The sequence below is a fragment of the Lithobates pipiens genome, unplaced genomic scaffold, assembly GCF_037356315.1.
Source record: "Lithobates pipiens isolate NorthernLeopardFrog02 unplaced genomic scaffold, aLitPip1_a1.2 Scaffold_8, whole genome shotgun sequence".
Classification (NCBI taxonomy): domain Eukaryota; kingdom Metazoa; phylum Chordata; class Amphibia; order Anura; family Ranidae; genus Lithobates; species Lithobates pipiens.
Window position 1 is genome coordinate 198,045,084 of NW_027507903.1, and position 25,727 is coordinate 198,070,810.

At 38.8% G+C, this 25,727-nt stretch overlaps 1 protein-coding gene across 1 annotated transcript in view; it reads left to right on the top strand.

The window, feature by feature from the left end:
• The window catches only part of GRM8 (glutamate metabotropic receptor 8), a 1,454,623-nt gene that overhangs the window by 1,405,372 nt on the left and 23,524 nt on the right, over nucleotides 1-25,727 (top strand). Inside the window, exon 10 of the mRNA XM_077474080.1 lies at nucleotides 10,444-10,690. Coding sequence (XP_077330206.1) covers nucleotides 10,444-10,690 — 247 coding nt within the window. The remainder of the gene's footprint in view (nucleotides 1-10,443; nucleotides 10,691-25,727) is intronic.

Consider the following 25,727-nt stretch of genomic DNA (forward strand, 5'->3'; position numbering starts at 1 on the left):
TTAAGACAAGTAAGTAGGACAGACAACCAGGCAACTGACTGATATTATTTGATGCTAAGAAACAGAAATGGTGACCCTCACATTCCTCTTGTAAAATGTTTTCTTTGAAGAATTGCAGTCAGGTAATTCGAGTATGGGATTTTTGTGATATGTATTCACTCTTCGGCTTTCAGCTATAACATGGAGGCATAGGGATGTTATATATTAACCACTTAACAACCCGCCCATAGCCGGATGATGGCTTCAGGGCGGTTGTTTAACTCTGGGAGGCCGTCATATGATGTCCTCCCAGAATTCCGCTCTCGCGTGCCCCCCGGGGCGCACACTCGAGAGCATCCGTGACCGCCGGGTCGAAGCATCACGGATCACGATAAACGGCCGCTCATCGCGACTGTTTACCACGTGATCGCTCCGTCAAATGACAGCGTCATGTTATGAAGCCGGTTCCTCCCTCCCCCTCTCTGTAACGATCGGTACAGCGGAGGCGGAAGAGATCGGTGTTGGCAGCAATGTGGGCTGTATCTGCAGTGCCCACATCGCTGCTCACCGAAATTTAACCCCTCAATTCCCTGCCATTACTCTGCAATACCCTGCAATACTCTGCAGTACCAGCAAATACTCTGCAATACCCCCCAATAGTCTGCAGTACCAGCAAATACTCTGCAATACTCTGCAATACCCGCAAATACTTTGCAATACCCACAAATACTCTGCAACACCCGCCAATACTCTGCAGTACCCGCCAATACTCTGCAGTAAAATTCCAGCCAATACTCTGCAATACCCTGCCAATGCTCTGCAATACCCTGCCATAAATTGCCATACTCAGAGATACCCAGCCATACTCGGAGATACCCTGCAATACCCAGCCATAGTCGGTGATACCCTGCAATACCCAGCCTTAGACATCCCCCCCTCCCACCACCCTCCGGTGCTTCTACCGACTCGACGATCAAAGTCAGAATCTTTTTTATTTTTATATTTCAGGCTTCCCAGCCTAGAGGTGAGATGTGGGGTCTTATTGACCCCATATTTCACTGTAAAGAGGACCTGTCATGCAATATTCCTATTACAAGGGATGTTTACATTCCTTGTAATAGGAATAAAAGTGATCAAAAAATTTCTTTTTGGGGAAAAAAAGTCAAACTAAAATAAATAAAGTAAAATGAACAATAAAAATAAATTTAAAGCGCCCCTGTCCCCATGTGCTCGCATGCAGAAGCGAACGCATACGTAAGTCCCTCCCACATATGAAAACGGTGTTCAAACCACACATGTGAGGTATCGCTGCGAACGTTAGAGCGAGAGCAATAATTCTAGCCCTAGATCTCCTCTGTAACTCAAAACATATAACCAGTAAAAAAAAATTAATGCGTCGCCTATGGGGATTTTTAAGTAGTTATGTTTGGCACAATTCCACTAGCGTGTGCAATTTTGAAGAGTGACATGTTAGGTATCTATTTACTCAGCATAACTTCATCTTTCACATTATGCAAAAATTGGGCTAACTTTACTGTGTTTTTTTTTTCAAGCACAAAACTGTTTTTTTTCCAAAAAAAGCATTCGAAAAATTGCTGCGCAAATACCGTGCGAGATAAAAAGTTGCAACGACCACCATTATATTCTCCAGGATGTTTGCTAAAAAAACATATATAATGTTTTAGGATTCTATGTAATTTTCTAGCAAATAAATGATGATTTTTACATGTAGGAGAGAAATGTCAGAATTGTCCTGGGTGCTCCAGAACGCCTGATGGCGCTCCCTGCATGTTTGGCCTCTGTATGTGGCCACACTGTGTAAAAGTCTCACACATGTGGTATCGCCGTACTCGGAAGTAATAGCAGAATGTGTTTTGGGGTGTAATTTGTGGTATGCATATGCTGTGTGTGAGAAATAAACTGATAATATGACAATTTTGTGAAAAAAAAAAGTAAAAAAAATCTTGATTTTGTAAAGAATTGTGGGAAAAATTACAACTTCAAAAAACTCATCATGCCTCTTACTAGATACATTGGAATGTCTTCTTTCCAAAAAGGGGTCATTTGGGGGGTATTTGTACTTTTCTGGCATGTTAGGGTCTCAAGAATTGAAATAGGCTATCAGTACTTCAGGTGTGATCAATTTTCAGATATTGGCACCATAGCTTGTGGACTCTATAACTTTCACAAAGACCAAATAATATCCACTAATTTGTACTTATTTTTACCAAAGATATGTAGTAGTATACATTTTGGCCAAAATTTATGAAGAAAAAATTACTAATCTTCTAAATTGTATAACAGAAACAAAGAAAAAATCATTTTTTTACAGAATTTTCGGTATTTTTTCTTTTATAGCACAAAAAATAAAAAACCGAGTGGTGATTAAATACCACCAAAAGAAAGCTCTATTTGTGTGAAAAAAGGACAAAAATTTCATATAGGTCCAGTGTTGCATGACTGAGTAATTGTCATTCAAAATGTGAGAGCACCGAAAGCTGAAAATTGGTCTGGTTATTAAGTGTGTTTAAGTGCCCAGTGGTCAAGTGGTTAACAATATATCCAGATCAGAAGATAGAAGTGATTATTTTCTTTAACATTGAATTATATTGTGTTACTTTATTGTTATGTATTAATATTTGGACATTCTCTTCTGTTAAAAAGTTGTGAGATGTTTATTGATCGGCTTTTTTTTATCAATTTCTCATCCTGTATCCCTACTTGTGAATGAATGTTGCTCTTGCTCTTCTCTCCAGTGATCTGTGCCTGCAGAGCTGAGTACTAGATTTACCTTTCGAACAAGCTTCTGCAAAAATTGTAGGGGGTGTGTCTGGACAGCTTTGAGTGAATGACAGAGAAAAGTGGACACTTTCTGGTGCTGTTTAGACTTCACAATCATATTTAGACTTCTGCTGTGAAAATGGAGGTTGTTAGTATAATGTCTATCTGATTGCATATTTCTGTGAATTCAGTTTGAGGAAGTTTTTATCAGCTGCCTACAACTACAATATCTATGCACACCAGCTTGCTCTATTCCAAACATTCTCTTCTATAGCCTCAGGACATAAACTTACTGAAAATTACCAACCTGACCTTCTGTAATATAATACACAGTATCATATACAGTGTAAATAATCAAAATGGATTTGTCAAGGAGAAATAGAACTAATATTGCTTTAAAGCTAGTTCAGTCATTTTACAATGATTTGTAAAATCGTGTATTTTACTTTTTTTCATGTGATTTTCCAGTGCTATTATGCATTGTTTATTTTCTTGTGTGAAAGAAAAAAAATATTATTTATGATAGTGTATTCAATTATTTTGTGTGATGAAACTATGAATGCATCAGATAATCTATTTGTCAACTAATTGTCCACTCAAGGGTTTTCTCGAAAATTAGTGCAGTGAACATTGATGTGGTGTTAAGTACTTTAAATGTATTTTTACACGACCTATCCAATAACCAATCCAGTCTAAGTTTACTGAACACAGTTGAATGAAAGATTAATTTAGATAGAATAATGCAGATTATTGTATTTTGCACAATCACTTTAATTTTGTTCTTTGACTTTCTAATAAACCTATACAATTTCAATTAAATAATTAAAATAATAATTCAAAGCATCATAGGGTAGGTTGAGGGTTTTTACTAAAACACGACACACTAACATATCTCAAGTCAAAAAAAATCTTTGCTGCTTTATTTAAAAAAAATTCCCCTAGCATCTTCAATAAAATGCAATACAATTCTGAAAGATATGTCACACTAACGTGCAATACACTTGAATGGGTCATTACCTATAGTGTTATAATGTTCAGACCTATGTTAACCACTTAAGGATCCAGTCTCTTAAAAACTGTTTTTTTTTTGCTAGAAAATTACTTAGAACCCCCAAACAATATACATTTTTTTCCTAACACCCTAGAGAATAAAATGATGGTCATTGAAATACTTTCTGTCACACTGTATTTACAAGCGCACTTTTTTGGGAAAAAATACCCTATTTTTTAATTAAAAAATATGACAACAGTAAAGTTAACCCATTTTTTTTATATTGTGAAAGATAAAGTTAAGCTGAATAAATTGATACCTAACATGTCACGCTTCAAAATTGCGCCCGCTCGTGAAATGGCGATACATTTTTACCCTTAAAAATCTCCATAGGCAATGTTTAAAAAATTCTATAGGTTGCATGTTTTAAGTTACAGAGGAGGTCTAGGGCTAGAATTATTGCTCTCACTCTACCGATCATGGCGATACCTCACATGTGTGATTTGAACACTGTTTTCATATGCCAGTGCTGCTCACATATGCGTTCGCTTCTGCACGCAAGCTTGTTGGGAAGAGGCGCGTTAATTTTTTTTATTATTATTTATTTTACCTTTTATTTTTTATTTTTACACTGTTTTTTTTTTAAAGTCCCTTTTATTCCTATTACAAGAAATGTAAACATCCTTGCAATAGAAAAGAAACAGGACCTCTTAAATATGAGATCTGGGGTCAAAAAGACCTCAGATCTCATATTTAGACTAAAATGCAATAGAAAAAAAATGTTGTCATTTAAAAGAAAATATTTTAAAAAATGGCCCTTTAAGAGCTGTAGGCGGAAGTGACGTTTTACCTTCGCTTCTGCCCAGAAATTGTATGGAGATTCGTCTCCATACTAACCCAGCAAGAGGACACAATCACCTGGACCGCTGCTGACATCTCCGGCAAGTGGCGGAGGGCACCGAATCAGGGCAGGAGGGGGCACCTATAAAAGTGATCTTTTATCCACCACTGATAAAAGTGATCTTGCGGTGAATCCACCACATCCACCAAAGACCAATTTTATCTTGTAGAGGACCACTCGCTGAAAAGGAGGATACTGGGGTTATGGCAGCTAGCTGCTGCCATAACATCGATATCCTCCTTCAAACAGCCACCATAAACCTGGGGCTGGCAGACCGCAAATGGTTACATTGTAACTGGGTATATAAATAAAGAGGTAAAATAAAACTGGCACAGGTTTATGAAAGATTTGATGTCAGTGAAATTCTGCTGTTAGAAAAAAAACCACTTAAAAACACAGTCTAAAATCTATATAAACATACAGTATAATAAACTACAAGCCTATAAGCTATCCAAGCAGCAGGCTAAACCAAAGTAAGCAGGACAAATAGGATAAAATATCTGCAAAATGTTTGCAATAAATGTACTCATATGTCCTGAAAAAAAAGGAATCAAAGTGAGCTCAGAAAGTTAATAGTCACCATGTTATAGGGAAAATTTGCTATGTTGTAGTTATTTGTGCCTAAGCAGTATTTTGAAAATGTACTTTTTGCCTTTAATTCCTCCTAAAAAACACACACAGTACACTTCATGGTATGTGAGTGTGCCTAGGATTTCCCGTGCCCACTGTATCTGCAGTGTGAGGTCTCTGATCACTAGTTCTAACAGATTTGGATTAAGATTTGCCACTATTTACTGCTCACTTTTTTCTTTGCTGGAAACTCTGAGACTAGCAAGCAAAGCCCTGCTTCTACAAAATATGCTTCTATCATGCATAGACACATTACAGAATAAGGCATGGTAATCCAGAAATGGAGAAAGATCAGCTGGCGGGAAATCACAAGCAATAATGCTGACTAGTCATTTGGGCTTTGCCTGCCTTTTTTGAACACATCTTCCAGAGTTCAGTTCCTTTCAGAAATAGTTTTGGTTTGCTAATAGGTAAACATACATGCACTATAACTGTTTACGTGTCTAAATTCCGTATGGTCATAAAGAGATTGCATATATTATAGGGTATATGATTCTGCAAAGCTTAAGGGCTTGTCTATTTACCAGCACAAAACATTGATTAGACCTTCAAGCTCACAGGCAACTCAGTCACTAACAAAGGAAAATGTTTCCATTCTACCCTGTGGCACTTTTTACTAATATGCCCTATGGTCTCCTTTCTAACTGCTTGTCATTGATGCTTGTTTCAAATGTAAAATGTATTCAAAGTTAAATCTTGTATGCCAAAGCAAGTCAGACATGGCATGAGATCTAGCATAGTAATGCAATACAGGATTCTGCAAGACGTTACAGAGAATTGCAGTTTACGGATTACATTTTGTTTAAATTCTTTTCCTTCCATTGGAATACATAGAAAGCACCCTTTTCAAAAAGTTGCCTTGTTTCAATTTTTTGCTGATATCTTTATGTGACTGATCTTTTTAATAAATATTTGATTGGAAAAGATCAAATGATCAGTGAATGAACTGTGCACTTTATGAAGCACTTTCAAGATATGTCTACAGACAGGTTCCTCTGAAAATTGTTAGAAAATATATAATTTGCAAATGAATATATATTGTATACATTTTAAAGTGTTTTGTTTTATTGCATTTTTTTAAAATGATGCAACCTTTAGTATCTTCCTAGCTCACAAGCAACTCCCTTCTATCTAAATTAAGTCTTTTGGATCCCTTTTCTATGTGCAGTCCTGACCTGAATCATTTTAGAAAAACTGTATCATCCTTTAACCCTTTCCCTGCCAGGCCTCATGCTTCACATTTAAACTCAGGTAGCCAGACCATTTGTGCAATTTTTTCATAGTTTTTTATTTTTGCCTCACAGCTTTCAGAGTTTGTGAAATACCCCACCAAACTAAACATTTTCTGAAAGCATACCAACAGTAGAATAAAAGGAAGGTGCTACCAATTGTTTTAGCCCTTTCATATTTGCACAAATGTTTATCAAAACATAAAAAACACTAAAAACTTTATTAGTGTATACATACATGGCAAAGTTTACAAAATGCTTGCCAAATTCCTACTAAGTATAAAACCTAAAACTCTATTGAGTAAATAAATAACACATATTTGTACATTCTGCATTGCTTCTTTTTGTGGAATGGTGAAAACTGAAGATACACAAAACTGTAAAAAAAAACTCTCAAAATCTGGGGGGTATTATTTTTCACTTACAACTTACAGAGATTGTAAAAGACCCCCCTTCCAACCGTAAATTTTCTGAAAGCACATGACCTGTAAAGTAAAATAATGTGCAACCGATTTTTTAGGCCCCACAATTGTTGCACAAATGTTTATTAGATTGCTATTTTGAGAAAGAAATCACTAAAACCATTATAAGTGGATACATACAATACATGGCGAAATTTACAACATTTCTGCTAATGTCCTACTAAAAAAGTTTAAACAAAGTTAAAACTGTATTTAGTTTGAGTTGTATTAACCGTCACTCTCAATCTGGCATCCGTGTGATGGTGTCCAGCCCAGAATGCAGAGAGAGTAAGCTCAGGGACATGCACCTGCACAAACACGGATGTCAATTTGGATGCAGAGGCTGTGCAGTTGCTACATCACAGTTGATATCAATGGGTCTGCCTTTACAGGGATTACACCTATGCATCCCCCTGTGGGCAAACAAAGCCTTGCAGGGGCATACACTGTAGTATGCCCTGTGTGAGCAAGGCCTTACTATTTTGTTTTTGTTTAATATCTTGTAACATTTTTGGGGGGGCGGGGGGCAATGATGTGACATCAGGGCTCTAACAAACCCACAATGTCTCTTTTTTGAGACAGAGAGAGGGACTGAAGATATAAGGGGGGTTACTAAAACTGGTGCACATGGGATTTGGTGCAGCTGTGCACAATAACCAATCAGCTTCTAGGTTGTATTGTCAAACCTTAATTGCACAAGCTGAAGTTAGAAGTTGATGAGTTACTATGCACAGTTTCACCAGCTTCTGCATTAAACAGTTTTGGTAAAACTCCACAGAGTTCTAAGTCCTCAGCTGCACTGCAGATGAATGAATAGAAGTCTCTGCAAATAGACTCTTATTCATTCACAAGCTGAAGCATAGTAATGGCAGTTTACTATGCTTCAATAATGAATGAGCACAGTGAGTGATCAGTACCTATTGCTCTCCATCCTGATTTTGATCCCCCACCTGTGCCCCAGCAGCATCTGCAGCAAGAGGAAGGGGGAGAAGGGAAAGCTGGCCAGCAGCACTGTGGGGGCACCAGGAGATTGGTGGGGGGTGGTCCACTGCAGGGGAGGATCAGAGCTGGCAGGGGGATGTACTTGTATATTTTTAAAACCCATGTAGCTTTTCTGCAGCTCCTGAATCCGGAGGGAGGGGAGAGGAGTTGAAGCCGGCAGATGTATGGTAGTCACAGGTGATCCATGTTCCATGGGGGATTGGCCTTGAGGAGGAGAGTCGGTGCTGCTGTGGATCAAAGCAGCAGGGAAAGGGGTCAAAAGAGTGGGGGAGCATTTCAGCTGTCAGTCATAGTGGCAGGGAGTGGAGAAGCAAGAAGAAAATATGACACAGGGCAGAAAAGCGGCAGCAGCGACAGGAAGGAGGAGTCACATTTTAAGTGGATAGTTCTGTTTAGTTGCTTGTCAGCCACTAATCACTGCTATCTGTTTGATCAGCAGAATCTGTTGACCAGTTTTGCAATAGGCTCATGGTTACTGATGTGACCATAAGCTTAAAGCGCAAGAAGCAATGCCAGGCCTGTACAACATACAAACCTGGCCAGCTGGAGGCGGCTCTGTAGGTCCATACACCATACTGACCTGGCAGCGAAAGGGTTAAAGTGATTGTAAACAATCACTTTGTAAAACAATCCATTCCATGGAGAGGACTGGCAGGAACACACGGGATTACACATAAAGGAAGCAATACAAAGAGAACATTATACTTTCTCATACAAGACCATGTTACTGCAGGCACATATCAGGAATATGAAGTGTTGGGATAACAAATGCTTTAAGTACTTAATATGTGTCAGTATTGAACTGCATTGGATCATGAAAGATAATTCTGTGAATGGCTGGCCAATACTTTCATGTGTTTATTTATGTATTTATTTATTTGACTAATGAGATTTTTGTTAGGAATTTTATGACAGCTATGGTTAATTTGCTTTCTAAAATTTAAATCAGCTGCCAAACCAGAACGGTAATGATGTCCTATGTGTTAACATTCTGCTCTTCTGATAATGTCATACTGCTCAGAAAAATGTGGGTTGTAAGCTTCTCTCCCTAGCCAAATTTATCAGTCCCATTGCCTTTGTAGAGCAAAGAAAGCAGTGAGAGTATTTTGGATCAGAACAAAAGTCCAATATTATTATATCTAGCCCGGTCAGATTGAATAAAAAAGCATGCATGCTTTGAAGTGATTAAGCTGACACTTAGTTCAGAATAAAAAACTTCTGTTTAATATGTCTGCTTCTCAAGACTTTTATATAATTCCATTAAAGTTTAAGATACATCAACAAGACTGGTGCATACAAACCACAAATATAAAAATACATATAGTGATAAAACATTGTTGCTTATTTGAGGAAGTAGCTTTGTTCTTGCAGGATTCTGCAGCATTTCTTGCTTCTTTTAATCCATTGGTGTTATATTGCTATATTCTGAATCTATTCTCGAAAGTAGGCACAAACTTTTTGTTAACTGTTGCAGTCAGTCCAGTTCCTAAGCAAGGGAAGGGTGAGCTTTGCAAAATATATGAATATGTCTTAAAGAGGAGCTTCACCTTTAAAAAAAATATTAAAAGCCAGCAGCTACAAATATTGCAGCTGCTAACTTTTAATAATTTGACACTTACCTGTCCCAGGGTCCAGCGATGTCGGCGGCAGATGATGAGCAATCACTCCTCTCTCCGCTGCCCCCACCGCCATCCTCTCTCAGGGAATCGGGAAGTGAAGCATTGCGAGTCGCGCTGCGTGTCTCCACTGGTCCCCGCTGTGTCCTGGGAACTGTGTGTTTCCCAGAACACAACAGGGGGGTGGGGCATCTGCGTCTAGCTGCGGCTAGCTTGTCCCAGAAGTGGGTGCAGATACCTGGATTATCCAGGTATCTGCACCCCCCTGAAAGGTGCCAATTGTGGCACCGGAGGGGGGGGGGATCAGATGAGCGGAACTTCCACTTCAGGGTGGAGGTCCGCTTTAAGGCTGATAAACTGATAAACTGAAGCTGATATGTCAGGCATATAAAACATGTACTCATATATACATTGGAATAGACGTTTCATGATTCCCTTAATCACATCCATTACAAGAGATCTGTCCCATCCTGGTCATCATTTATTGCTGGCCATTCAATTATTGCTGTCCAGTAGGCATTTTAGAAATATCAAGGTGAGGATAGATTTAGAGAAAACTAAATTGTACTAAGTAGCCCAGTGGTTCTGGTTACTGTTTGTTATAACAGGATGTTTTAACTTTTTTAAGGGTCGGAATGTTTAGTATTTATTTGATATATAATTGAATGTATATTTTGTGAGTGTGTGTTACATATCATGTTTATGGTTTTTGTATGCTGTGAGAAGTAGTTGTGACTTTTTGTTGTAAATTTATTTTTGCAATGATAATACATTTTATTTTATGTTACTATTATATGTTATGAGTATGGGCTGTTCTGTGTATTCTAAAAAAAGTATATATTTTTTTTTGCAGATGTATATCCAGACAACTACCCTGACAGTATCTATGAGTTTAAGTGCTTCAGTGTCTTTGGGAATGCTTTATATGCCCAAGGTTTACATTATTATCTTTCATCCTGAGCAAAATGTTCAAAAAAGAAAGAGAAGTTTTAAGGCAGTTGTGACAGCTGCCACCATGCAAAGCAAGCTGATTCAAAAAGGGAATGATCGACCAAATGGTGAAGTCAAAACAGAACTCTGTGAAAGTCTTGAAACAAACAGTAAGTAACCTGAAGAAATCTTCTAGTTATAATATTACTAAAAAATGTAGTGATATTTTGCCACCCTAAAAAAAAAATCAAAACATGGGATTTAAAAGTAAAATCAATATTTCTAACAATTCAATAGCAATGAACCCTATAAGCCTATATGAAATTTGACCTAGGCAGATATATCTGCAACATTTTCTTATCTCTCTGAAAAGCCCTATGTACTGTGTCTTTCTGCTGCTCCGTTCTTCTGTTATCAGTAGGATAACTTCTGACAAGTTCTCTGACAACTGAGATAAAACCAACCTGAAATTTGTGTTGGAGTGGGTGCTATAAATTGATTAGCAGAGAGCTGGTCTATTCACAGCACAGCTCTCAACATGCCTTCCTCTGCCTATGTGGAGTCCCCTCTGTGTGCCTTTCCTCCAATTAACTATAACACAGTGTATGCCAAGACTTCACTCCCAGTGCTGAACAGAAAGAGAAAATTTCTAACACAATGTTCACTTTCTAAAGAATATATAAAGCTGAAGACAGCAGATATGCATGTAAAACTTATATAGGGAGATTTGTTTCATCCCTGTGTATCATCTGAGGCTGTTCACTTCACTGAGTATATGTGAGGGTTTACATCCACTTTAAGTGTATATAGGAGTATTTATGTATATAACTAGTGAGAGGTAATTAAAACTGCAAAACATATTTATTGATAGAGTTACATAACATATGCAGATTACACACTAAATCATATTTACAAAACATTTTTCAGTATAAGTACATTAGGTTACATGATATTTAAAAATCATACACAAAACCATCTGTACAATACAATGTACAGTACATTTAAGAAGTTAATTTACCTCTCAGTGTCAGTTCTGTTCATATTGAGTGCTTGTGTGTCCCCAGGACAAAGAGAAAACACAGTATGATAATAATTTAATATATTTCTGTAAAGTGGCTAAAATATTCCTCTCTCGTTGATCACTAAACCTAGTAAATGTATATTGGGTGTTTGGAGGATTCAAATAAGGCTTCTGTTTACAACCCATGTGAGATGTGTTAAGGAAAGACAATGGTCAGACCTAGGAAGTAGAAAACGATTCACAAAATGAAAAAATCTAAAAATATATCTGCGTTGTGGTAAGATGGCCGATGTCACAAACAAGCAATATACCCAACTTATAGCAATGTAAAAAAATGTGTGTAGCACCAAAAGTAAGTCAACAAAAGTGAACAAAAATCCTTAGTAAGATTAATAATTGTAGTCCTCTATATTAGGAACAGAAAAACTTGATGAGAAAGTCCTGTGAAACAGTGGAGACTCATTGAAAAGTTTAGTGCAGCAATGAAGTGAAACAAAGCTCTAACACCTCCTGAAGGGAATATATAATTTCAAATTCAGTGTTGCTAATTAGTGTTGCTAATAAATTTGTAATATATTTTTTACTCATATTTTGGTCTGCCTTAAAAGTCCCACTGTACCAGGGGGTACTGTGATCTCCTTGTTAGGGGATCTTTCTATTTGCCTATCCAGAATCAACGCAACAGTGTGACTTCAGCACTACTATCTGCCTCAAAATTAACCTATTTACAGTATACTAACAGGGAAGCTAGAAATGGTTTGATGCTGAAACACACTCAAACACAATAGTTTAAATATATTCCCATCTAACTTAGATATATTTCTAATTACAATATTATTTACATCTGTTAATGGAGATTTCACATTAATTCATTATCTAATAGTCTGAAAGTAAAAGAAAGTATTTATTCTGATTTAAAATATATCCATGGACTGGGCCTCTTAGACTATAATAGAGGGCAAGTGGAGAGAGCGGTGTACCATATGATTTCAGATACGATGACCTGTGGAGACTAGCAAACACATTGGAATATTGTTTTAGTAATTATATCAGATACATTATGCAGGGCTAAGCTAGTTCAGAGCTTAAAACTTTAGTAGATTAGCAACAAATGCATTCTTTCTCTGTATTAAAAGTTAGCGGAGGATATGGAGAACTGAATTAGTGAATAAGTGTAGGTGTAATAAATAAAATGGCTGGATTTTTTTCCATTTACAGTACAGTGCATTATATAGATCCAGTTGTAGAATCAAATTCATTCATTTCATTTGGTAGGTCTTTTAGTGTATCAAACTGCTTGATTCTAAGTTTCTCAAGCTGAAAAGTCAAATACAGTAGGTGCCTCTGATATTGTGTTTCCAGCGCGATCCCATTGTGCTGGACCCCATCCAAGCACACAGCCTGGCCGTTCAGGAAAGGGGGTGGGGACGGCTGAGCGCCCCCCTCCTGAGCTGTACCAGGCCGAAGTCCCCTAACATGAGGGGGTGGGTGCTTTGGGGGAAGAGGGCTTATCGGAATCTGGGAACCCCTTTAATAAGGGGGCCCCCAGATCCCAGCCCCCTACCCTATGTGAATGAGTCTGGGGTACATGGTATCCTTATCCATTCACCTGGGGAAAAAAGTGTTAATAAAAAAAAACACACCACACAGGTTTTCAAAGTAATTTATTAGGCAACTCCAGGGGTCTTCTTCCGACTCCTTTGTGATTTCTGGTTCTTCTCCATGCTCTCTGGCATCTTCTCCTGCACTCCAGCATCTTCTCCTGCACTCTGGCATCTTCTCCTGCTCCCCGGCGTCTTCTCTCGCTCTCTCTGGTTCTTCTTCTGGGCTCCTCCGCTATCATCTTGCAGCTCTTTTACTAGCGGAGGAGCATGGTCTCCTTCGTCCTTCTTCCCTCTTTTCTCCTTTCTTCTTCTGATGTTGACACAACGCTCTCTCCCACTGTAATGGCGTGTGAGCGATGTGCGATCACTTATATAGGAATGTGGCGTGGTCACAGGGTGATGTCACATGGTGCCCCGCCCCTTATGACGTCACAGTCCCAGCATGCCCCGGGACCTGACTATATAAGTGATCACACAGCATTCACACGGTATTAAAGTGGAAGAGACCGGCGTGTTAACATCGAAAGAAGAGAGAAGAAGGACGGAGGAGACCGGGCTTCTCCGCTAGTAAAAGAGCTGCAAGAAGATAGTGGAGGAGCCCAGAAGAAGAACCAGAGAGAGCGGGAGAAGATGCCGGAGTACAGAAGAAGACGCCGGAGTTCAGGAGAAGAACCAGAGAGAGCAAAGGAGTCAGAAAAAAGACCCCCAAAGTCAGAAGAAGACCCCTGGAGCTGCCTAATAAATTACTTTGAAAACCTGTGTTATGTGTTTTTTTTATTAACACTTTTTCCCCAGGTGAATGGGTAGGGGTACCATATACCCCATACTCATTCGCATAGGGTAGGGGGCCGGGATCTGCCCCCTGCCCGCAGACCCCGACAACCAAGGCCAGGGCTGTCGGGAAGAGGCCCTTGTCCTCATCAACATGGGGACAAGGTGCTTTGGGGTGGGAGGCCGCAGGGTGCCCCCTTGTCCCAAAGCACCCATCCCCCCATGTTGAGGGCATGTGGCCTAGTATGGCTCAGGAGGGGGACTCTCGCCCGTCTCCACCTCCTTTCCTGACCAGCTGGGCTTTGTGCTCGAATAGGGATGGTATGGGTTTTGGGCGGATCCCCATGCCGTTTTTTCAGCATAGGGGTTCTCCTTAAAATCCCTACCAGACCTAAGGGCCTGGTATGCCTCTGGAGGGGGAACCCATGCCAGTTTTTTATTAAAAATTTGGCGTAGAGTTCTCCCTTAAGATTCATACCAAATACAGTGCCTGGTATTGGCGGGAATCCATTTCGGATCCCCACACCAGTGTGAACCCGACCTCAATGTCAGTGATGCTTGTCGCTCATCGGGAAAGGAAAATCAAAATTTTTCCTTTCCCGATGTGACCGGGCTTGGTGCTGGCTCCCGTGACGGGGCTCGCAGGGTGTCAATCTAGCCAATAAAAGCGGCGAGATTGACACAATATTGCAGGAACCTAGTGCACTGACTACAGCTGACAATTGTGTTAAAACTCAAACAAATGCCACCTCAGGATTAAAGAGGTGCATTAAGGTGAAAAACCTCTTGTAGTGCACCAGCCCCCCCAGGGTCCCCTTTTACGTACTTGACCAGATCGTTCCTGCATTGGGGATCAGCACACCTGCTCCAGCCGGTGTTTTTGGTCCTGATTAGATAGATTGATACAGTGCAGCCATTGGCTCCCACTGCTGTCAATCAACTCCAATGACGTGGGATCAGAGGCGACACACTTGAGAAGAGGAGGAGCCAGGTGTGAAACCGACTTCACAAAGGAGGTAAGTTTGACATATTTGTTTAACCACTTCAGACCCAGAGCATTTGGCTGGCCAAAGACCAGAGCACTTTTTGCGATTCGGCACTGCATCGCTTTAACTGACAATTGTGCGGTCGTGCGACATGGCTCCCAAACTAAATTGACATTTTTTTTTCCACAAATAGACCTTTCTTTTAGTGGTATTTGATCACCTCTGTGGTTTTTATTTGTCTATTAACACAAAAGAGTGACAATTTTGAAAAAAAAAAAAAACATTATTTTTTAATGTTTGCTATAATAAATACCCTCCAAAAAATATATAAAAAAATGTTTTTCCTCAGTTTAGGCCGATATGTATTCTACATATTTTTGATAAAAAAAACTTGTAATAAGCATTTATTGATTTGTTTGTGCAAAAGTTAAAGTGTCTACAAAATAGGGGATAGTTTTATGGCATTTTTATTAATATTTGTTTTACTATTAATGGCGGCGATCAGGAATTTCATTGTGACTGTGACATTATGGACGGATACATCGGACACTTTTGGCGCTATTTTGGGACCATTCATATTTATACATGCATTGATTACTGTGTAAATTTGACTGGCAGTGAAGGGAAACCAGGAGGGGGTACTGCAGGGGTTAAGTTAAGTGTCCTAGGGAGTGATTCTAACTGTGGGGGGATGGGCTGTGTGGGACACATCACTGATCACCATTCCCGAATACAGAGAGCTGTGATCAGTGACAGTGTCACTAGGCAGAACAGGGAAATGCTTGTTTACATTAGCATTTCCCCATTCTTCCTCTCCATGAGTCGATCACAGATATCCCCGAGGACATCAGGTCAGACTCATGGAGCGCGCCCTCTAGGCAAGCCTCGCGAGATCACGTACAATAACATTATTTCACACAGCAGAGCCAACCTGCCGCAGTAAAACTGCGGCTGGTCTGCAAGTGGTTAAAAAAAAGTTTACACATCCTTTAAGCTGTGAGTGTAAGGTGTCCAAAAATGTTATCCAAAAGAAAAATGTGGGTTCCCATAGACAGGTAACCCCTTAGAGAAAGCGAGGGTCACTGAGGGACACCAACCACCAATATATGACTAATATATAAATCCTTTTATTTAATACTAGAATATTTGGCTATCATACATTGCTAAATAAAGATTGAATAAATATATCACAAAAGACATACAAAAATATTGCATGAAGGGGCAACCCTGAAAAGAAATCATGTACATCAAGGAGACTTACTCCAATCCTGGCAAGCTCAAACCTAGGGGGGGGGCACATATACACAAACACCTTGTGTTAACATAAAACATACAACAGACAACGTCCGGACGCTGGTAGGATCCGACTATGGCCCCTTAAATCGCTAATAACCTGTATAATCAACAAAATTAATCCCCAGGAAAAGGGGCTGAAAATCCAGCATCATAACTAACTATCTAGCAATGTGGGCCAGAATCGGATCCCTCCCAGTAGCTCGAGCTGACACAGAAAGTAAAGAAATAGTATACAGTGGAGACCTGGCCAGGGGAAAGGACTATGACATAGCCTCAAATTCGTATATATATATTGCTGATAATATCCACTAGATGTATGGATCACTCAATAACCGTTGGAGCTTGTATGCATGCAAAAGTTTTATAGCAATACTGCTGTATACAAAGCTTTCCCGTAAAGAAAACTCATGCTTGTAAATCAGAGGGGTACCATCCCTTGGTGTATTACCAGTCAGATACTAAAATATCTGTCCATAGCTTCTGCTTGTCCCAGCGATAACATAAGTAGATCGGCAGTAAACATGTAACTTGGCATGTAACAGCACCCACTCCGGTCTATCCTTAATGGAGACTCCGGGTCACTGGTTATCACTAAATTGCCTTACTTGGCGCAGCGATCCTGCGTGTACTTATGCCTCAGTGCCGGTGCCGATATCGAAAAGCCCCAAGGCCGGTCCATGTCTCCCATAATCCATTGTCGTCAGCTCACTGCTTCACGGGAGATCTCCTCAGCTGCGATCGCAGCGTGACGTCCGGGCGGACGTGATGTCAACGCATTTCACAATATTAGTGTATTGCTTCAACTGGACGTAATAGGAATTTAAAGCTCAATTGAAGCAGGTCAAATGTCCAAAAGAAGGTCAACTTCAGGTTAAATTCACTCATCAGTGAGTTCCAAATGATCTCAAAAGTATTTCACACCGATAACAAACTGATGCCATAAACCCAAGACATGAAACTTGATAATAAGGTTCTGTGACCGCATCTCAAAGTTCTCATTTAAGTTATTGATATCTAGTAATATATAATTTTAATGAGACAGTCAGTGTGGAATGGAGTATAGATTTAAACATATGCTAAGAGAGTGACTAAAGCCCCATACACACTATCAGATTTTCTGCAGATTTTTTCCTTCAGATTTACCAAAACCATGTAGTAAAAGGGCCTGCCTGATTGCATACAAATTGAAACTCCTAAGGTTTGACCTCATATTATATGGTTTTGGTAAATCTGAAGGAAAAAATCATCAGAAAATCTGATAGTGTGTATGCGGCTTTAGGGTTTTATCTCGATATATATTGTGAAGGAAATGTAAGAAAGATTTTGGGACTTTAAAATATACCCCTAGTGTCAACTATATATAATTCAACAGAGCATATAAGTTATCAAAACACAATCATATTTAATACAGTTTAATAACCATATAGAATCCATAATGGACATTAGAAACATCACAAAGACAATGGCTTCTTCAGGACTTGCACAAGTCTTGTATGTTCAGAGAGCTTGTTTTTAATTTATATGCTCTGTTGGATTATACATATTGTAAGTGACACTAGGGGTATTTAAAGTCCCAAAAGCTCCCTTACCTTTCCTTTACCATCTAGTAATATATAGAGGATTTGATCTAGTGCATGTGCTTGTCTGTGAATGCTAGGTGGCACAGCTAAGAATGTGCAATGCTCAGCTTCATATACAACCCCAATTCCCAAAAAGTTGGGACACTGTGTAAAATCTGTAAACAAACACAATGAAATGTTTTTCAAATCTCATAAATCCATATTGTATTCACAATAGAAAATAGAAAACACATTTAATGTTTAATCTGATTATATATTCCTCTGTGAGGACCCACTATACCTCTGTTTCCCCTATTGGGGCACATTACATATTAATGACATCCACATTTTGTTACCTTATATTTTTAAGATTGTCTTGGCATGGAATTTGTTGAATATGAAACAATGTATTGACATATCCTATTTTTATCTTTTTCAGTATAAATAAAAATGTAATTTTTTTTATAAATCCATTTGTGTAAACTGTCTAAACTGGTACAGAGAAAGTCTGTATTTTCTCTTTTTATGAAGGCTAGTAGGAGACTGGCCTTAATCCTTTTTTCAAATTATTGCTGGATGATGGTACCCATTACCTATTTTATGTAGTTTGGTTGTTTTGAAGCCTATTTTAAGTTAGGAAAAAAGTTTTTAAATTGATGGCAGAAACTTGTCTCAAAAAAGTTGGGACAGGGCAACATAAAACTGGCAAAGTAAGTGTTACTAAGAGGCCAAGTAAGTGGTACTAAAAAGGAAGATCTATAAGAACATTTTGCAACTAGTTAGGTTAATTGGCAACAAGTCAGTAACATGACTGGGTATAACAATAGCAGAGAGTCAGAATGTAACAGAAGTAAAGATGGGCAGAGGTTCACCAATATGTGAAAAGCTGTGTCTAAAAATTGTTGAACTGTTTCAGGTAAATGCTCATCAATGTAAAACTGCAAAGACTTTAAATATAACACTATTTGGAAACCATAATATCAATAATTTTGTCAAAAGATTCTAAGAATCTTGAGAAATGTCTGTGTGCAACGGACAAGGCCAAAATGCAAAACTAGGTGCCATGACCTTTGGGCCCTCAGATAGCACTGCACTAAAAATGGACATGATTTTGCGATGGACATCACTGCATGGGCTCAGGAACGCTCCCAAAAATGACTATTTGTGAACACGGCTTGCCATGCAATGAAAGGTAATGCTTTATTGTGCTAAGAAGAAGCCATATCTGAACTTGATCCAGAAACACTTCTCTGGGCCAAAGCTCATTTAATATGATTTGTTGCAAAGTGTAAAACTGTTCTGATGTCAGACAAATTAAATGTGAAATTTGTTTTAGCAACCGTGAGCACCATGTCCTCCTTACTAAAGAGGAGAGAGACCTTCTGGCTTGTTATCAGTGCTCAGTTCATAAACCTGCATCTCTGATGGTATAGGCATTAGTGCGTATGGAATAGAGAGCTTGCACATCTGGAAAGGCACAATCAATGCTGAAAGATAAAGACAGGCTTTAGAGCAGCATATGCTCCCATCCAGATGACCTATTTTTCAGTTAAGGCCTTGCATATTTTAGCAAGAAAATACTAAACTGCATACTGCATCTATGAGAACAGCATGGCTTTGTAGAAGAAGAGGCTGGGTGCTTAACTGGCCTGCCTTCAGTCCAGAACTTTCACTAACTGAAAATATTTGGCACATCTTGAAACAAAAAAATATGATAAAAAAACCCAGGACCATTGAGCAGTTAGAATCCCATATCAGGAATGAATTGGACAACATTCCTTTTTCAAAACTCCAGCAACTGCTCTCTTCAGTTCCCAGACGTTTACAGAGTGTTGTTAGAAGAAGAAGGAATTCTACCCAGTAGTAAACATAGCCCTGTCCTAAATTTGAAAATGGGTTGCTGCCATTAATTTCAAAATGACCTTATTTTTTTCTTGAAATTATACATATTCTCAATTTAAACATCTGATATGTTTTATATTTTCTGTTGTTTATAAAATATGGGTTTATGAGATTTGCAAATTATTGCATTTTGTTTTTATGTAGATTTTATACAGCTTCCTAACTTTTTTGGAATTGGGGTTGTATAGCTAGACCAGAACTACATGCAAATCTATGAATTTAAAATTAAAGTTGTGTTTATTTATATATTATTCAATATGTATTTGTTCTTAAGTGAAAATGATCATTGAATGGAAACTTTAGCATATTTAGTTAAATTACGTTCGTAAATTATTTGGAACATCATTGGTCTTGTCTGCTTGGTTACTAAATATCACATTTTTTGCTGAATGAATATTAATAATGGAAAAAAAAAATGAGCATGAGCTATTTTTTTGCACCATAAATGGAAAATGCAGGATCAGATCAGTTTTGATAAAAATAAAATAGGTCTTACTGAGATAGATGCTTTCATTTTACAAGATATACAGAGCATCTGCTAATAAGCATTATGCAATGTTTAGCTTTGTGGAATTTTTCATTTTACTAATGAACTAGCTTCTAGCAATCCTCATATGTTTAGTTTATCTATGAGTTTTACTCATTACTAAGAATATGGTACGTTATCTTTATATCCAAAGTGAACTTAACAATTTCAAAGGCACCATAAGGCTCTCCAATACTGTACGATTTTTGTTAACATTTTGCACGTTCATTTTATATTATGTTTACTGCTCTCATCTTAACAATAAATACTGTCTTGTTTTCTATAAGCTATAATAATATATTATTGATGGAGCAGATGCTCCCAGCACAAAATCTGTTATCTCAAGCTTATAAGCACAGTATGACATTCTAAGAAGAATATAGATCTAATTAAATGTATATACAAGTTCATCATGGATTTGTTTTAATAGCTTCACATATAATATTTACAACAGATGCCACAGAAATATTGACCTAGTAATAATTGGGATTTTTATAGTTTCGAGCAGCAAAAATAATCCATTTAAGGCTGATTATGACTATTATAAAACTATACAAAGGGCATTACTCAATAGAAGTAGCAAAGTAAGCACATTTGTTTAAATGTAGGAATTCTTGATTTAGATATATTGCATATACAATATATTGTCAAAAGTATTGGGATGCCTCCCTTTACATGCACATGAAGTTTATTGGCATCCCAGACTTAGTCCAGTGGGTTTAATACTAAGTTGGCCCACCCTTTGCAGCTCTAACAGCTTCAACTAATCTGGGAAGTATGTCCACAAGGTTTAGGAGTGTGTCTATGGGAATGTTTGGCCATTCTTCCAGAAGCGCATTTGTGAACAAGAAGGCCTGGCTCACATGAGGTCAGGACACCGTGCAGGCCAGTCAAGTTCCTCCACCCCAGACTTGCTCATCCATGTACATTCTCAATGCAGTGAAAATAGGGGGTAATAGGGTCTCCCTAGCTGAGATAGGATAAATGTTTCTGCTAGCAGTGTCCATGTGTAACAAACAGAGTAAAGTATGGGCAAACTGCCCTCTCCGGAATCCAGTACAAGGAGGTGGGATGGGCAGGCTCTGAATTCATAGATGCACAGTGGGCTGTGATGGGTTTGGCAGGAAACCACTGTAATCAGTATGGGTGTCTCTGTGCCTCTGGTTGCTAAAGAAGGCTATGTCACAGGGTATCTGTCACTGGTGCAGAATGGTCACTGGTTGCTGTGTGTGGAAGAGCTGTGTTTCTTTGTATCTATGCAGAAGCAGCAATGGAAGCCCTGGCAGGGCAGATTGTTCATATGGTAATAGAGACAAAAGCTTTCTCTGGTCAGTGGATGTGGAAGTCTGTAGGGAGAACTTGTTGTAATTCACAAATTCTCTTTAAACAAAGGGGGCCACCAGATATCTGCCCCCCATGTAAATTAGTTTGGGGCATACAGTGCCCCTTTTTACCCATTCACAATTTTCTTTAAAAATTATATAAAAATACACACATAGCGTAAAAAAGGTATTTTATCAAACACCCCCCCCCCCTAAAAAAAAGAGAAGATATGATTCCAACATTAAACATGCCTCCAGTAATGTAGATCCATCGTCAATCAGAATGAAGAATATCCTAAAAACCCACGGACAGGAATATGATGACCCCTCTACACCAAAATGCTCCTTTTAGACTGGTTTCAAATTTCAGTTCCCAGTTCAGCTGCTAAACATAAACAAACTGATGCAGGATTTTGCTAATGTCTTTTCATTGATGGCAAACTATGACCATATGTAATAATATTGTCACCTGGGATCCCCCCAACATTTCATTTTTAAGCATAAAAAGACTGACTGTCGATTTTTTTTTTCGATAAACTCATTACTGGATACCTTCAGGCTTATGCTGCCCGTGCCCTTTTTACATTTTCAGTGCTGTCACACTTTGAATGACAATTACTCAATCATGCAACAATGTAACCAAATTAAATTTGAATACGTTTTTTTTTTAAATAGACAGAGCTTTCTTTAGTGGTATTTTATCAACCCCAGGTTTTTTATTTTTTGCTATATAAATGAAAAATGCAGAAAATGTTGATGTTTTTATTAGGTATGTTATAAAATTTTGCAAATAAATAATCTCTCTTCATAAATTTAGGCCAAAATGTATTTAGTTACATTTCTTTGGTAAAAATAACCAAAATAAATGTATGTTATTTATTCTGTGTGCCAGTTATAGAGTCTACAAACTATGGTATATATACATGTGAAAATTGATCCATACTGATGTACTAACTGCCTATCTTATTTTTTGAGGACATAAAATCCCGAGACAGTACAAATACCCTCTAAAACATCATGTTTATTAAGAGGCATGATACATTTTTTGAAGTTGTAATTTTTTGTCACAATTTTTTGTAAAAGGAAAAAATGAAAAAAAATGTGTAATGGGCAGCACATTTCTGTGGTGTCAGAAAAGCCATTTTGAATGAATTCCCAACACAGAAAAATGTCGGCGCAGGCTAAATGTCTCAGTTACATTGGTGGTCAGTGTAAATATTCTCATTACATTGGGGCTTGGTGTATAATCCTTTAATTCACACTAATGGCCAGTGTAAAGCTATACCTTACATTGGTGGTCAGTGTAAATCCCTCCTTACATTGATGGTTTCTGTGAATGCATCTATTACATTAGTGGTCAGTGTAAATCTCCATTACATTAGTGGTCAGTGTAAATCCCCATTACATTGGTAGCCAGTGTAGAAACTCCTCTTTATATTGGTAATTAGTAAAAAAATCCAAATTTGCAATTGTGGCCAGTTTTGAATCATCCCTTACATTGGTGGTCCATGTAGAAGCCCCTTTTAAATTGGTGGTGAGTGTAAATCCCCCTTTATTGGTTGTTGATGTAAAATCCCCCATTACATTGATTGTCTGTGTAAATTCTTCATTACATTTGTGATCAGTGTACATCTCCCTTTACATTTGGATAAGTGCAGAATTGGCCTTACATTGGTGGCACTAGTCAGTGTAAATCCTCATTTTCTTTGGTGGTCAGTATAAATCCCACCTAACAATGGTAGTCTGCGTAGAAGTGTCATCTGACATTGGTTGTCAGTACAAATCTCCTTGACAATGGTTGTCAGTGTAAATTCACCCTTACATGGAGGTCATTGTATATTCCTCTTACACTGGTGGCTGGTGTAAATGCTCCTTTACACTGGTGTCAGTGTAGAAATCCCTCTTTATATAGATGGGTGGCATAAAATCCCCCATTACATGGTGGTCTGTGCAAATCCCCCTCACATTGGTGATCAATGAAAATCCTCTCTCATATTGATAGTCATCGTAAATTCCTCATTACATTGGTGGTCAGTGTAGAATCCCCCACTATATACTTGCCAAAGATTTCCAGCTTTGCTCTACATGATTCAGAATTTTCCACAGTGTACTGCCTCCTAATACCATCCCCCACCACTTCCACTCATCCCATCAACCCCCCAGCATTGCCATTGATCAAATCTCCTCCCCTCTCCCTCCAGCATTGCCACTAATCCCAGGAGTTCTATGATCCCTATGAGTTTTCTGTCTATTGATCGGTTCCCTCACTTCCCCAGTCCATGGTGTGCAGGCAAAGAGGAGATGATGTGCTGTGACCTTTAGCAACCAATCAGTGAGGAGCAATGATGTGCAGCACTAACCTCTTACAACCAATCATTAAGCGGTAAGGCTATGCAGTAGCTCTAGCAACCTATCCGTGAGCAGTAATAATGTGCAGTAACCCTTAGAAACCAATTAGTGAGTAGTAAGGATGTCCAGTAACCTCTAGCAATCAATCAGTAAGCAGTATTGATGTTCAGTAATCGCTAGCAACCAATCAACAAGCAGAAGTCATGTGCTGTAACCTCTAGCAAATAATCAGTGAGACATAATGTGAGCTGTAACCTTTAGCAGCCAGTCAGTGAGCAATAATGATACATTGTAACCTTTGGCAACCAATAGCAATCATTGCCTGATATGATTCAGTATACTGATTTTGAGTCTAGCTACTATTTATTGTATGTCTCAGAGCAGGTGGAGCGCAAAATTGCATAGGGGGCCAAGGGGGGGGGGGCAAGAAAATGTTTGCCCAGGGTCCAATAAATGTTAAAGATGGCCCTGCCAAGGGACACCTTTGGACATTCAAGGAGCATAAATTACACATGAATTTTGCATTAAAAATACTGCCCCTCCTGAACCATACAAGGCCACATGCCCTTAACATGGAGACCGTGCTTTGTGGCAGAGGGTCTCTCCTCCCAATGCACCTTGTTCCCACATTGATGGCAACAAGGGCCTATTCCCCACAACCCTGGACAGTGGTTGTGGCAGTCTGTGAGTGGAAGTTTTATCAGAATCTGAAAGCCCCTTTAACAAAGGGGCCCCCCAGATCCTGGCCCACCATGTGAGTGAGTAGGGTACATAGTACCCCTACTCATTTACCAAAGAGTAAAGTACTTTATTTAAACAAAAAATGTTCCACGTCTAGATCCATAGTCAATCCTGATGACTGCCACAATCGCGACCTAAAAAAAAAAAGAAGAGATTCGCACCTGATGCTGGCTCTCACCATCGGACAGCTGAGCTGCCTCCCACCACTAAATAAACAAAGGAATAGGGCTTAACTAGTGACATCACCAGATGGACAGACCCTTTATGACATCATGGACCCAGCATGCCCCCATGCATGACGTCATATGGGGCAGAGCCACCCAGTGGGATGGGGAAGAGGCCCTTGTCCCCATCAACATGGGCAAGCACCCCCATGTTGAGAGCATGCGGTCTGGTATGGTTCAGGAGAGGGGGTGCTTTCCTGCCAGGCTACATGCTCAGTCAAGGGTCTGGTTTGGATTTTGGGGGAAACACCATTTTGTTTAATTTTGGGGGGACCCCATGCTGCTTTTTTCCTTTATTTTTGAATTCCGGCAAATCTTTTCTTTTCTTTACAATTCAGCTCTCAGCAGGGAAACCCAGACAGCCGATGACACATTGACTGTTAAGGACATTGCAGCAGTCCACTCCTTAACAATCATGACAGTTACTGGTTGTTGAGGATGCCGGCGGCCACAAGCTCCTTAGCCACTTGACCTTTGGAAGATTTACCCACCTTCATGACCATGCCAGTTATTGCTTTTTGACATTGCATCTCTTTAACTAACTGAATTGCACAGTCATGCAACAGTGTACCCAAATTTAATTTTTATATATTTTTTTCCACAAATAGAGCTTTCTTTTGGTGGTATTTATTTTTTGCGCTATAAATTAAAAAAGACTGACAATTATGAAAAAAACATATTTTTTTACTTTCTGCTATAAAACATAAAAAAATTAGGAAATATCCAAATGCAGTGCACATTCTCTCCTTCTTTAATGGGATAATAATGAAGCTGCTTTTCTGGTGATACTGATGGAGTTATTGCAAACACATTTTCAAAGGCTTTTTTTTTGTTATATCAAGAATAATATTATTATGCCTTTTTTTTTTTCTTTTTTTTTGGCAAGTTACCACAACCCCATTATCC